The 14,346-nt window shown below is 35.0% G+C and overlaps 1 protein-coding gene across 1 annotated transcript in view; it reads left to right on the top strand.

Annotated features, from left to right (window-relative positions):
• LOC103087317 (phospholipid scramblase 2-like) overlaps positions 1-14,346 on the top strand; it is a 52,878-nt gene that overhangs the window by 19,129 nt on the left and 19,403 nt on the right. The window contains 3 exon segments of the mRNA XM_082931374.1: positions 6,237-6,358; positions 6,360-6,458; positions 8,695-8,856. Coding sequence (XP_082787500.1) covers positions 6,237-6,358; positions 6,360-6,458; positions 8,695-8,856 — 383 coding nt within the window.

Raw genomic sequence — 14,346 nt, 5'->3', positions numbered from 1 at the left:
AAAAAAAAAAAAAAAAAAAAAAAAAATATATATATATATATATATGTAGTCTACTTGCCACACAGAGGTGAAGCTTCAGGAGGAGGCCCTGGAACACTGACAGAACTCCTTGGGTCCTATCTTTCCATTTCAGGACACACTCTGGCCAAAATTTATGTAACAGATTGCTAAATAATTTATGCACCTACATTAATTAACAAAAGGGAGTTATTTTGGTCTGAAACATCTCTATTTTATACCCAGACAGTTAAACAGCTCATCTGACATTTTCCAGGGAGAAGTGCTCCCTAAATCCACAGATTCTAGATTTGCTCATAGTATAAATCCTAGACAAGACAGCTCCATCCTATTGTAAGCATAAACAGATAAAATCTTTCCTACTAGCAAATACTTTTAGTTCCTTAGCCAGGAGATTGGTCATTAGTATTTTTACATGAAGATTTGACCAGGTCACAATTTTTCTTGAGGGCCAAGATGGTAAAGTGAAAGACTAAATCACAGAATTGCTACTTACATTTTTCCATCCCAGACTTATTATGAAGCAGTCAAAGATAAATATTAGCACATTTGATCTTGCTGAATTATAAAAAACTTTTAGACATACTCCCAAAATAGTGCTTTGGGGATTTTTTAAATTATTGACTTTTATTAAAAGTTTTTTTATTACTTTGTCATTAAGTTTTTAAAGAACAAAGAGTGATCTATATTTTAATCAAACAATCCTCAAATAATTATTCAAGCACCCCAGCATTTATTTTGTAGAGACTGAAAAAGCTTTTTATATGTTGGAGACCAACTGAAGAAGCTTTGCTCTCACTTACTGAAGTCTGATCTAAATAATATGTGAACCAAAGCACCTCACAAACCATTTTTCAGTTTCTAATTTTTCAAAAAGGTTCATTTTAATTTCATTAGAGTTCTTCTCTAGATTAAGAATCCAAATTTTTTTTGTTACAATAGTGTGAGAAAAATGATAACATTTCCAATTTCATTGTATACAGTTAAGATAGGCCCTCTGAACTTCTACTGAACCGGGTTGTTAGTAGGAGAAGTCGTCATAATAATAATAGTAGTCAAAAGGACACATATACCCCAATGTTCACTGCAGCACTATCTACAAGAGCCAGGACATGGAAACAACCTAAATGTCTAATGACAGATGAATGGATAAAGAAGATGTGGTATATACATACAATGGAATATTACTCAGCCATAAAGAGGAATGAAATTGGGTTATTTGTAGAGATGTGGATGGACTCAGAGTCTGTCATACAGCGTGAAGTAAGCCAGAAAGAGAAAAACAAATATCGTGTATTAACGTATATACGTGGAATCTAGAAAAAATGTTACAGGCGAACCTACACCTACAGAAATAGAGACATAGACGTAGAGAACAGACATGTGGACACAGTGGGGGAATGGGAGTGTGGAACGAATTGGGAGATTAGGATTAACATATATACACTACCATGCGTAAAATAGCTAGCTAGTGGGAACACGCTATAAAACACAGGAAGTTCAGCTCGGTACCTACATGAGTGGGATGGCAGGTGGGGTGGGTGGGAGGTCCAAGAGGGAGGGGATACAGGTATATATATGGCTGATTCACTTCATTGTACAGCAGAAACTAATACAACATTGTAAAACAATTACACTCCAATAAAAAAAAATAATAGTAGTCATGGAAACTGTAGCCATAACAGAAGAAGTAATTTAATTGTTGCCATTTCCAAATCTACAAATGTGGATTATTATCTCTCTTACTCTCCAGTTAGCTGTGTCAAACACTGGAGTCTGAGGTGAGCCTTTGAAAGTGGGTGAGAAGGGATAACTGAAGCATGTCTCCTAAATCTGTGTGTTCTGTGTTACAGTTCATGAGAACACTTTTTTAAATGAAATGGTCCATCTCTTCTGTGAAGACTTGTAGACAATTTGTGAGAAAGCACTCAAAATATTATTTTGCAAAGAATGGATCAACTCATTATTATATTAGGACACAATGCTCTTATTTTGAGAGATTGCTCCATATCCCAATTCACTAAGCCAAATTCTATGGTTATCCAAGTTCTCAATTCTTCTCCAAAGAATGGATTCTAAATTTTCACAAACTCTAATTCAAAATAGGACTCTCCATAACACACCACACAGAAAACTTCTGGTGTCATTTGGAGTTACAGCAGATTTGTATCTACTTATTATCTATGATGCCAAAGTTAAGCCCTGAAAAAAGCAGCAGCACTTTTTTCAAATCTGAAAGCTTAAAGTAAATATTTCTTATAGGCACAACAAATGGTAAAGTTTAACTTGAATGACCCTGGGAGGCTGGCCTCCCAGGGAGGGAGTGAGCCTTGCAGAACTTCCAGTAGAGGACTGAGAGGGAATCAGGACTGGTCCACATGACAAAACAGGTGTAAATGCAAGGATGCTCCCCACCCAGTCATGCCAGGGCAATAACGGGTGCTACCTCAACCAGGAGTAGTGAATAGAGTAATGGGGTGGAGAATCAAGGATATGACACATTTCACTGCTTATCAGCATCAGATTATATTCAGGAATGACAATGAAAAGCACAACTGGTATGTCATGGGACCAAAGCGATCATAATAAATGCTGAAGTAGTTAGAATTCTAAAGAGTGAAATCCTACTTTCTTCACACTGATACCATCTACCTACCATGCTTCAGATTGTAGATAAGACTGTAAATATAATGTCTTCTGACTGATGATCTCCCTTCCCTTCTGGAACTGGGGAAGAGAAGGGCACAATGAATTAGACATTGTTGTTAACCAGAAGGTATGTGTGACCACTGTTTCCTTGTCATTAGGTACAAACAAAAGGACATGACCCTGTGACCTGAGCAGCAGGACTAGGCCACCACAGCCACAACTTCTTTTACTTCCTGTATCTTGTGCCTCGTTTGACCACCTCTCATTCAAAGTCTCTCCCACCTGAGTTTCAGAACAATCACATTTCTGTTTTACAAATTTCTTCTTGCCCTCCCTTTCAATCTTCTTTAGGCAATAGATGAAGAACCAGTGCTCTTTACCTACCAGTTGTCTCTACTTTGATGTCCCATAGGCATCTTAAATTCATTAATTTAACTGGACTTTACCCCGAATCTCATCCTGTGATCCCTCTCTATATGTATGCACTGCCACCCATGCAACTGCTCAGCTGGAAACCTTCTTAAAATAATCGTCTTCCCTTCCCCTCTCCCAAATCTGTTTACTCACCAAACACCATGTTTCTTCTACTCCAATTTCTTTCCCTCTTCCTCCTCCTCCTTCTTCATCTCTGAACGCCCCTCCCCCCTTCTAATTTTACTAAACAATACCTAGCTTTTTAGGATTACATTATTTTGGGTCTGCAATTGTCACTAAATGATTTCCCAGCTGCTATTTTACAAATCATCCTGCACCCTGTTACTAATTTAGTTTTTCTAAAGCAAGAGTCTAATAGTGTCTTTCTCACACCAGAAAGTATATCATTCTTCAATCCATCCTCCAAAATAAAATCCAATCTCTCCAGCATAGTGTATGGCCTTTTATAAATGTTGCCTCTGCCCAACTTTTCCAAGAGTGATTACTTCGGATAGTGGTAGCTACGATTAGAAAATTTCAATGGTTTTTCCCAATAGCATTGTATTTCTCTACTAAAAACTATCAAAGTGGGTTTCTGATCTGTAGGTAGCTTTTATCCACATGGTTTCAGGACCACAATAACCTTCTGTTTTGTAGTTCCTTTTTTCTTCACATCTCATCTGCATCAAGCCAACTGCAGTGGGGGGTGGGTGGAACAGCATGATGAAGGCTCATCTACTTCTAAGAACCTTGGCCTGGAGGTAACATATTTGATTCATCTCATGTCTGTTGCCAGAAATTCACTCACATGGTCTCATCTAGATACAAGGAACTGTAGTTCTAAGCTAGACATCCAATTCTCAACAACAATTCTATACCACGGAAGAAGGAACACAGCTGATGTTAGTTACCATGCAATTTAGATTTGACCAACAGAATATGAAAAGTGAAATAAGTGAAATAGTTAGAGTGAAAGTGAAATAAGTTAGAGAAGGCAAATACTGTATGATCTCACTTATATGTGGAATCTGAAAGAAACTAAACTCAGAGAATAGATTGGTGGTTGCCATATGTATGGGGGTAGCGGGTTGGAGAAAGTGGTGAAAGGGTACAAACTTTCAGTTATAAGATAAAGAGATATCCTAGGGACATAATGTACAGCATGGTGACCATAATTAACAGTACTATATAGTGTATTTGAAAGTTACTAAGAGAGTAGATCTTAAAATTTCTCACACAAGAAAAAAAATTTTGAATGTATGTATGGTAAGGATATTAACTAAACTTGTGGTATTCATTTCACATATACACAGATATCAAATCATAATATTGTACACCTAAAATCAATACAATGGTCTATGCCAATTACACCTCAATAAAAATAATTCAAAGTATCAACTTAAAAATTACTTATATATACATTATTAGATATTTATAAAATTATTGAGTTTGTTTAGTTTTTTGAATCTAAGTTTTATCTGGAAAGGAGCTCTTTAATGTTTGATAGTTTGTATTCTGAATTTTTTTAACATTTTATTCTAAGGTATATTTCATTGAGATTATAAAACTCAAAAGACCAGATATGACACATTTTACAGAATTCTTAGATTAAAAAGTTTATATTTATGTGTGAAAACACATATCTTTGGCATGAAATATAAAGTAACAAATTTACTAGTTGTTAAGTTTCATTTTTTAAAATAGATGTCTTTAATTTTCTTTTTTCTCAAATAGAAAGTCTATATCATATTTTAACATTGAGTAGTATAAAGTGATAAAGTTTACTCAGTTTATTTTTAGCATCTGAGACTATGACAGGCACTTATTTATAGCTGTCCCCACTTCAAAATTTAATACATCAGAAAGATATAACTATAGAATTCTTATATTTGTTTTCATTTTTTTCAGTAATTAGAAGGAAACTTAGAGATTGTGTAAAAACATTGATCTCATTTTAGAGATGAACAAACTAAAGACTTTTAAGATTAAGGTACTTAATGAAATCAGCTAGATAATAGATTCTATCTCATGAATCAGTTTAATTTTTTTCTCATTAGAAATTTGACTGGGAGATAGCGAGGTCAAGGATGGTTCTTTTAAGGCAAAGTCCAGGGCCTGTCTGAGTAAAAGACATTTAAAGGAGGTCATGGTGATAGAACTTGTGAATGATATTTCTATTTGACTAAATCCATCAACACAGATATTTAAAAGTGATTTTTGCCTCCAAGTGTTTCTTTTTGCTCATTATTTTTGTGGCTTCTGACATCCTATGACCCATGTTAATGAGGTCTGTGGGCTCATGAATTGCTCCCTCCTGGCTTTAAGCATGGAGAGGTTTCCAAAGTGTGGTTCAGTATGGGAAGTCCTTTGGTAAGACACCACGTGGGTGTCAGTATTTAGCACATCTCTCTTTCCCCCGTGAAGAGATTAGCCCCTGCTAAGGTACAGAGTTCACTTAGGATGCCAGTGGTCTAGATATCCTCCAACTTGCAGCCTTGGTTGCCAAGCGCCTTTGCCCTTGTCTAATACCCATTTCCCACTTCTGAACAACCGCTGCTGAGCTAAACAAGGGTGCCCTGGGCCCAGAGTGACGTTCTACCTCACCTTGCATTTTCACTCCCTCCCTCTTCACATGTGTGCATTGAGAGAAAGCCCTCTCACACCTTCCTCACACGGTGCAGAAAGAGAAACCATGACTGTGGTTTATAAAACTTAATCTCAAGCAAATTTACTTAATACTATATGGTGCATAAACATAGCAATCATCCTATATTCCCCTCCATAGTTGAATACATGAACAAGTAGACATTTTCTGCATTCACTTAAAAGGACTGTGGCCATCAGCATCACTGCACCATCCATCACAGCAAAGTCTCCCTTTCTGATACGGGTCTACGGAATTAGGAAGATACAAGTTGTTTTCTCTTCCAAGTCTTACATAGATGCTCTTAATTTCTCAGTACCATAATACCATTTCCTCCTTTTTTTCTTTGCCTATTTTTCTCTGTCAAGATCATCTCTAAACACCTTTCCTTTTCTATCTATTCGGTAAATATAATCTAAAGTAATGTCCAAAAATATGTAAGTCTAAAATATTTAGATTCTAGATAGTTTTAACATACTGGTGATTATGGTTTCCTCTTCTATGTTTTTAGTCATAATAAGTTATGAAACCAATAACAAATATGAAATTAAGAACAGCCTTGGACAGAGGATATACTATGCAGCAGAGGATACTGCTTTGTGCACCCGATTTTGCTATGGATCTCATAGGCCTTTTTATCATGAGGATTCATGATCTTAAGGGCCAAGAAGTCATAACTCTGGAGAGACCACTAAGGTGTACCAACTGTTGTTTTCCCTGCTGCCTGCAGGAGGTCGGTGAGCAATTACCCGGGTACTTTGTAAAGTAGTTCAGTAAGAATTTTTATTCTATCATTGAATTTATATAATCAAATGAGATTTAAAGGAAAAGTGGTCCGCCAGCTATTGGTTTATGCTTGAGGATAAATTGTAGGAAGAAAGGCAGGTGGAAAAGACTGAGCAGTTAGCCCCATGTCCCTGAGCAGTGTGCCCCTGGGGGTGAGATCTTAGATCCTTGAGCTCCATGAAGACCAGGTGTCTCTTTCATAGTACTTGACAGCCCTCTGATAGAGAACATGGATCTCAGGGGAGACGCCAGGGCACAGAGTGTTTATAGGAAGTCGGCCTTTGCCTATATCTCCATTGGCCTGAGACCAGTGCTGCCTAGGTCACTCAGTCATCCATAAGGGTAGCTGTGAGAGCAGGGCACACAGAGATACAAGCACATAGAGATTTGATGTCTAATACTGCACTTATTTTGAAAGGATAACTGACCTTATTCATACTAAATTTTGTTTTCCATGTCACTTGCTTTAGAGTAGGTGAGGAAAAACTGAGAGTTGGATGGAATATTCTCTACAACTTATAGAGCACATTAGCATACATTATACATTTGGTCTTAAAAAATAGACCTAAGAAGTCCTTATTTACAGATGAACATGCTGAGATGCTCTCCAGGTCACCCAGCTAAGGTGCAGAGCCAAAATTCCAGGCCCCATTTTCTTTCCATCCTAGCACAATTGCCATTCATATTTGAAAATTGCCCCAGTGATCAGAGTTCTGTCCATACATCTAAACAATGTTTTTAAAGGAGTTCAAGAAAAGAGTTTTTAATAATTTAGATATTTTTCATAAGTATGAATAAAAGAGAAAATTTTAAAATATAGGAGGCCAGTAGAGCAGTACTTCAGAGTGGAGAGTGTGTATGCAGTTTGTGTCTCTTCCCTTCCACTTTGCAGCTGTGGAATCTTAACACAAATTAATTTACCTCTCTGTTCCTCTATAAATAGGAATAATAGTACCAACCTGCTAAGAATGTATTATGAATTAAGTGGTGCATAGAACAGTATTTTGCACTTAGAAAATGAGCAAATGATCCAAATAGACATTAAAGAAATGTCTTTTTCAAAGAAAGCATACAAATGGCCAAAAGATATATATGAAAAGCTGCTCAAAATCACTAATGATCAGAAAAATGAAAATCAAAACCACAATGACATATCACATCACACCTGTTAGAATGTCTGTTATCACAAAGACAAGACATATGTTGGCAAGGATGTAGAAAAAAGGGAACTTCTGTACACTGTGTGTGGGAATGTAAATTGGTATAGCCATTATGGAAAAAAGTATCAAGTCTCCTCAGATAATTAACAATAGAACTACCATATGAGCCAGCAACCCAACTTTTCAGTATATATCCTAAGGAAATAAAAACAGGTTTCAAAGAAGTTTCTGCACTCATGTGTTTATTGAACGCTTATTTAGTAGCCACAATATGGAAACATCCTTAGTATCTATTGACTGATGAATGGATAAAGAAAATGTGAGATGTGTGTGGATATATATAAATAACTTTATATATATGTGTGTATATATAAATGCATGTATATATATATACACACATAAAATATTCAGCCAAAAAACAGAAGAAAATCTTGCCATTTGTGACAATATACATGCACCTGAAAGCATTATGCTAACTGAAATGAGACAGATAAAAAAGACAAACACCGTGTGGTATCACATATAAGTCGAATCTGAAAAAAAAATGTCTAACTCATCGATACAGAGAGTATAATGGTAATTGCCAGGGGCTGGGTGGTAGGAGAATTGGGGTATGCTAGTCAAACACTCCAAACTTTCAGTGATAAGATGAATAAGTTCTGAGGAACTAATGTGCAGCAATGGGGACTACAGTTAATAATACTATACTGTATACTTGAAATTTGCTAAGAGATAGATCTCATTTGTTCATACCAAAAAAAAAAAAAGTTACCTATATGACGTGATGGTTGTTTCATTTAACTTAAATGTGGCAATCTTTCTACAATGTGTATGTATACCAGATCATCACATTGTACACTTTAAACATACTACAATTTTGTATGTCAACTGTACCTCAGTAAAGATGGGAGAAAAGAATATGACTAATTGAAAAACAAGTATTCAGTAAATGAGAGCTATTATCAGACATTGTTATGATGATGATCATGATTACATATTACCTATACTCTTCTGTTTTTGTAGATAGAAATCTATGCTCCTCCTGGTATACCAATAGGTTATGTTACTCAGACCTGGCACCCATATCTGCCAAAGTTTACAATTCAAACTGAGAATAAAAAGGATGTTCTAAGAATTATAGGCCCATATTTTGTGTGCAACACTTGTGGAAATGTTGAATTTAAGGTAAGAGATGTGATATATTTATAGGATTTGCTTTCCTAATATAAGGAGAATATAATTTTGTAGGATGTTATAAATATATTAAATAAATATTTTTAAACTGATATCTCAAGAGGAAGATAATGTGCTCATGTTTTTAACTCTAATCAGAGGTAGTTATTGCTCTGATTAAATGTCAGTGTTGATTATATTAAAAGGGAAAAAGAGAAGCAAAGTAAAAAAAAACATAAACAAAGCATCTAACATTTAAATATGGTGGGTTTTGTATGGAGGCACTGGATATTATCATTTTAAAAAGAATATTAACCTTGTCACTAAATCTGAATGCCAAAGCACATGGTATTTCCTTAGTCTGAAACACAGACTGCCAAACAGACCCTCTTCAGAAGCTCTGACATCTTTGAATTCCTATGAAAAGCTCACTTACACAAAAAGAATTTTAAGAAAAATGGTGTAAGACATACTGTGCAATTATGCTTCTCTATGGCCCTGGTCTTTGCATTAATTGAGTCACTGTAAATCACAATATATCTGTGTATTTACTACATGAAGAAATTCTATCACAGCAGTTTTCCAGCAGGTGGTCTAGCATTATAGCCTTTACATTATTTAGATGCAAATGTATAAAGTTTGGGTGCCTTATAACTTATAACTTATATAACTTATATAATGAGTTATAATGCCTTATAATCTTATATATAATCTTATATTATATATAATATAATATATAATTAATCTTAATATGTATTAATTAATTAATATATATTAATTGTTAATTAATATATATATTAATTATATTAATTATATATTATATAGAATATATAATATATAATTGATATATTAATATTATATATTATATATATTATATATGATATATGATATAATTAATATTATATAATATATATATAATATATATAATATATAACCTTATATATATAATCTTAATATAATGATTCTATTAGAAAATCATAAAATCTGTTCAATTACATCCACATTTCCACAGAAGGGACAAAAATCTCCTAACACTGAGCAGGACTGTCCCCTTAAGATGTGGGAACTCTGCCACTGTCCCCTAACTGCCTAAGATTTTCCACTATCCAGCATCTTTCTTTTACATTATCTGCCTAGCTTCCCTAGTAGTTTTCAATTCCTGTGTTAGACTCTGGTTGTTTAAAGATGAATCACTTCACATGGACTTCCTAGTCTAATGACAGAGATGGGCAATCCTAAGAAAACAACAACTAATATTGTATAAAGAGACTTTATAAAGGGTCTTTTAAAGAGATACATATAATGTGTGTGTGATATATATGTAAATGGACTTTATAGAAGTATATATTATATCAGTTCTCCATGTAGAGGATGGTATGTCTATCAAAGATTCAGAGCAGTGGAAAGATAATTATTCATTCAAGGAACAGTATTAACAGAAGTTTAGCTGGCAGATAGTTTATTTGGCGGAAATAAGTGAAAACACAGAAAACATTTTGAAACTCTGATATTTAATGCTGAGAAATTTAGATTTCATCCAGCAATCCTTCCCAATGAATGCCTTAAAACATACATTATATGTAATGAATTAACTTCTCTCCTGTACTTCTAGAATGATGCTAACTATGTATTCTTTCAGAGAATTCAGAAATAGTCACTTGAATCAATTTCTGATGGAAAGTTTGACACCTTAAGGCTGGATTTATCAGTATGAGGGACCACTATGGAACATAGTCTCCATCATGGTATCAATGGTCTGTGAAAGTTGAAGTAGAAAGGGATAAGAGCCTGAACATGAAGGAGCAGGTGTTATTCTAAAGGAGAAAATAATTTAGAGATATTTCATAAGGAACTGAGTGAAACTGATTCATAGATTTGATGTCATTTGAGGAAGAAAAAAATTTGGAGATGATTCTGATGTCTCATGTTTGAGAAGCTGAATGAATAATGATCCACTGGCCAAGTTAAGAACATTGGAGGAGGGCTTCCCTGGTGGCACAGTGGTTAAGAATCTGCCTGCCAATGCAGGGGACACAGGTTTGAGCCCTGGTCCAGGAAGATCCCACATGCCACAGAGCAACTAAGCCCACGAGCCAAAACTACTGAGCCCATGTGCCACAACTACTGAAACCCACATGGCTAGAGCCCATGCTCCACAAGGGAAGCCACCGCAATGAGAAGCCTGCACACTGCAATGAAGAGTAGCCTCTGCTCACTGCAAACAGAGAAAAAGCCATGCACAGCAATGAAGACCCAGTGCAGCCAAAAATAAAATAAATAAAATAAAATAATTTTTTTTAAAAAAAGAACATTGGAGGAGAAACAGTTGATCTGTGGGAAGCTAATGATTTGTATTTGTGTCATGTTGGATTTTAGGTATGTAGAGGAAAAGGTTGGGAAGTTTTCCGCATACAGATGGTAGTTAAACCCATGAGAAGATTATCCCAAGAATGAGTAGAAGAAAGCCTCATAGACTTTCTATCCCATGGAGATGATAGGCAAATCTGTCTTCTTCCAGGACTCTTGGTGGGGGAAAAAATATGCCTACATGAAACTGAAACCAATCCAGCACCCTCTGTGACTTTGAAGTCTGAATACATACCTCCATTTTAGTTCAGGAATCTCAAAACATAGAAACTGACCTGGAGTGGTGCTACAGATGTCAGGATTGGATGTAAAGCACACTAAAAAATTTTCATCAACGGCACCTTCTATTCCTACAGAAAAAGCCTATCTTCACATGAGCAGATTCAAAAATTATATACTGCTCTAGGAACTAATCCACCAGGAATAAGCTGCATATAATAGAACAGTCATCAATCAATCATATAAGAAATACCTAAATAAATATTAAAGAAACTAAAGAAACAAGGAAGATCACAAGAGGAGAATGAAAAGAGTTTGAAAACAAGCCAGAAGCACCTTCAGAAATAAGGAAGAGTCACTGATTAAAAAAACAACAACAACAACACATTAGAAAGGTTGAGCTGAAAATTAGATACAAGTAAAGAGAGAATTAGTGAACTGGATGATCCATATGAAGAAAATAAAGAGGAGGTGGGAAAAAGACATCAATTTGAAGAGACAAAAATAAAATTGAAGGGACATAGAAGCTAGAAAAAAATTCCTTGTGCATATGCCAAAGAGGAGATACAAAGAAAGACAAGACAGAGAATGTGCTTAAATAATATTTAAAGAGATAAATTGCTAAGATTCTTTCAGACCTTACGCTATGGATGCTCCAATTCAGAGATTGCCAGGAGTTCTGGGTAAGAAAAAGAAATGACACTCAGGTACAGCTTAAATAAACAGCAAACTTCAAACTAAAAATGGAAATCTAAAATCAGCAAGTGACAAGGGGGAAGTTATCTCTACTTTAATATGTAATACCTACAATTAAGATTTTGAGCATTTTACTCTTCCTTTACTAGCTGCTTGTATTTGCTCTTTGTGCATTGTGTATTAATATCCATTTATCTATTGGGTTGTTTACATTTTACTGTCAATTTACAAAAATAATTTGTGCATTGGAGACATTGATCCTGCATCTCTTCTCTGATTTGCAAATTTTTCCACAAATCTACCCTTTGTTTTCATACTTTATTTTTATATATTTGCCATACAGAAATTTTGTTTTATTTTTATTTTTAAATTTTTATTGGAGTATAGTTGTTTTACAATGTTGTGTTAGTTTCTGCTGTACAGAAAAGTCAATCAGCTATACATATACATACATACCCTCTCTTTTGGATTTCCTTCCCATTTAGGTCACCACAGAGCACTGAGTAGAGTTCCCTGTGCTATAAGTAGGTTCTCATTAGTTATCTATTTTATACATAGTACTGTATATGTCAATCCCAATCTCCCAATCATCCCACTCCCCCTTACCCACCTTGATGTCCATACATTTGTTCTCTACATCTGTGTCTCTATGTCTGCTTTGCAGATATGTTCATCTGTATCATTTTTCTAGATTCCATATACAAGCGATATTATACGATATTTGTTTTTCTCTTTCTGACTTACTTCACTCTGTATGACAGTCTCTAGGTCCATCCACACCTTTGTAAATGGCATAGTTTTGTTCCTTTTTATGGCTGAGTAATATTCCACTGTATATATGTACCACATCTCCTTTATCCATTCCTCTGTTGATGGACATTTAGGTTGTTTCCATATCCTGGCTATTGTAAATATTGCTGCAATGAATACTGGGATGCATGTATCTTTTTGCATTATGGTTTTCTCTGGGTATATGCCCAGGAGTGGGATTGCTGGGTCATATGGTCATTCTATTTTTAGTTTTTTAAGGAACCTCCATACTGTTCTCCACAGTGGCTGTATCAATTTACTTAATGTGGTTAAGTATGGCTATTTTCATAGCTTCTGGTTCTCTTGTCTTAATTATAAAGGTACATCTCAAACCTTATGTTTTATCTAATGTTTTTAATATTTTATATTTAAATCTTTAACTCAGCAGCAATTTTATTAGAGATCCTATGCTCTGTTGTAGTGACCTATCTCTTTTCACAGCAATGCCTTATGATGCTTATGATGCCTTAATGATATGCCCTCTGTCTAGTCATAGCAAAATGGTCACTCATTATTCTCCTTTATCATATTTTCTTGAATTATCTGATATTTCCTTTTACATGAACAGTAAGACTTTTTCATTCAATTTTTCAGAGGTTAGATTCTAATCAGTATTGTGTAAAATCTGTTTATCATTTTTTTAAAATTAGCATGTATGAGATGCTAAACCTGTCCCATCCCAGTAGTGTTATGTCTTTTAATTCATATCTTATTTTGTATTCTTCATAAGGCCATATAGTTTTCTTCATACAGAACCTCTGCCTTTTCTGTTAAGTTATTCCTAAGTAATGTATAGCCATTCTCATTATTAAGAAGGAATATTTACATTTTGAGGTGCTTATTTTAAATGATGAGAAAAGATATTTTTCTTTACCTTTATCCAGTCATATGACTGTATTCTAATATTAAATTTAGGTGTTTTTGCTTGATTTACTTAGTTTTTCTGGGTATAAAATCACAGTGCAAATGAGATGGTAGCTCCTCTAATGTTTATGTACCAGTTTGTTCATTTTTTTCCAGCCTACCTACACATCAATAATAATAATAATGATGATAATAGTGGGAGTACCTACCAATTTGATCATTTCAATTGAAATAGTAACAAATATTTAATAATTTAAAAAGATATTACTATTGTTTTCATACCATTTTTTCTTTTTTTTTCTTTCTTTTTTTTTTTGCGGTACGTGGGCCTCTCACTGTTGTGGCCTCTCCTGTTGCGAAGCACAGGCTCCAGATGCATAGGCTCAGCGGCCATGGCTCACAGGCCTAGCTGCTTTGTGGCATGTGGGATCCTCCTGGACCGGGACACGAACCCACGTCCCCTGCATTGGCAGGCAGACTCCCAAACACTGTGCCACAGGGGAAGCCCCAGACCATTTTTTTCTATTCCTATCTACCTAAAGCAGG

Source organism: Lipotes vexillifer, unplaced genomic scaffold (genome assembly GCF_000442215.2).
Source record: "Lipotes vexillifer unplaced genomic scaffold, Lipotes_vexillifer_v1.1 scaffold1064, whole genome shotgun sequence".
NCBI lineage: Eukaryota > Metazoa > Chordata > Mammalia > Artiodactyla > Lipotidae > Lipotes > Lipotes vexillifer.
This window is presented reverse-complemented; position numbering and strand designations above follow the sequence as displayed.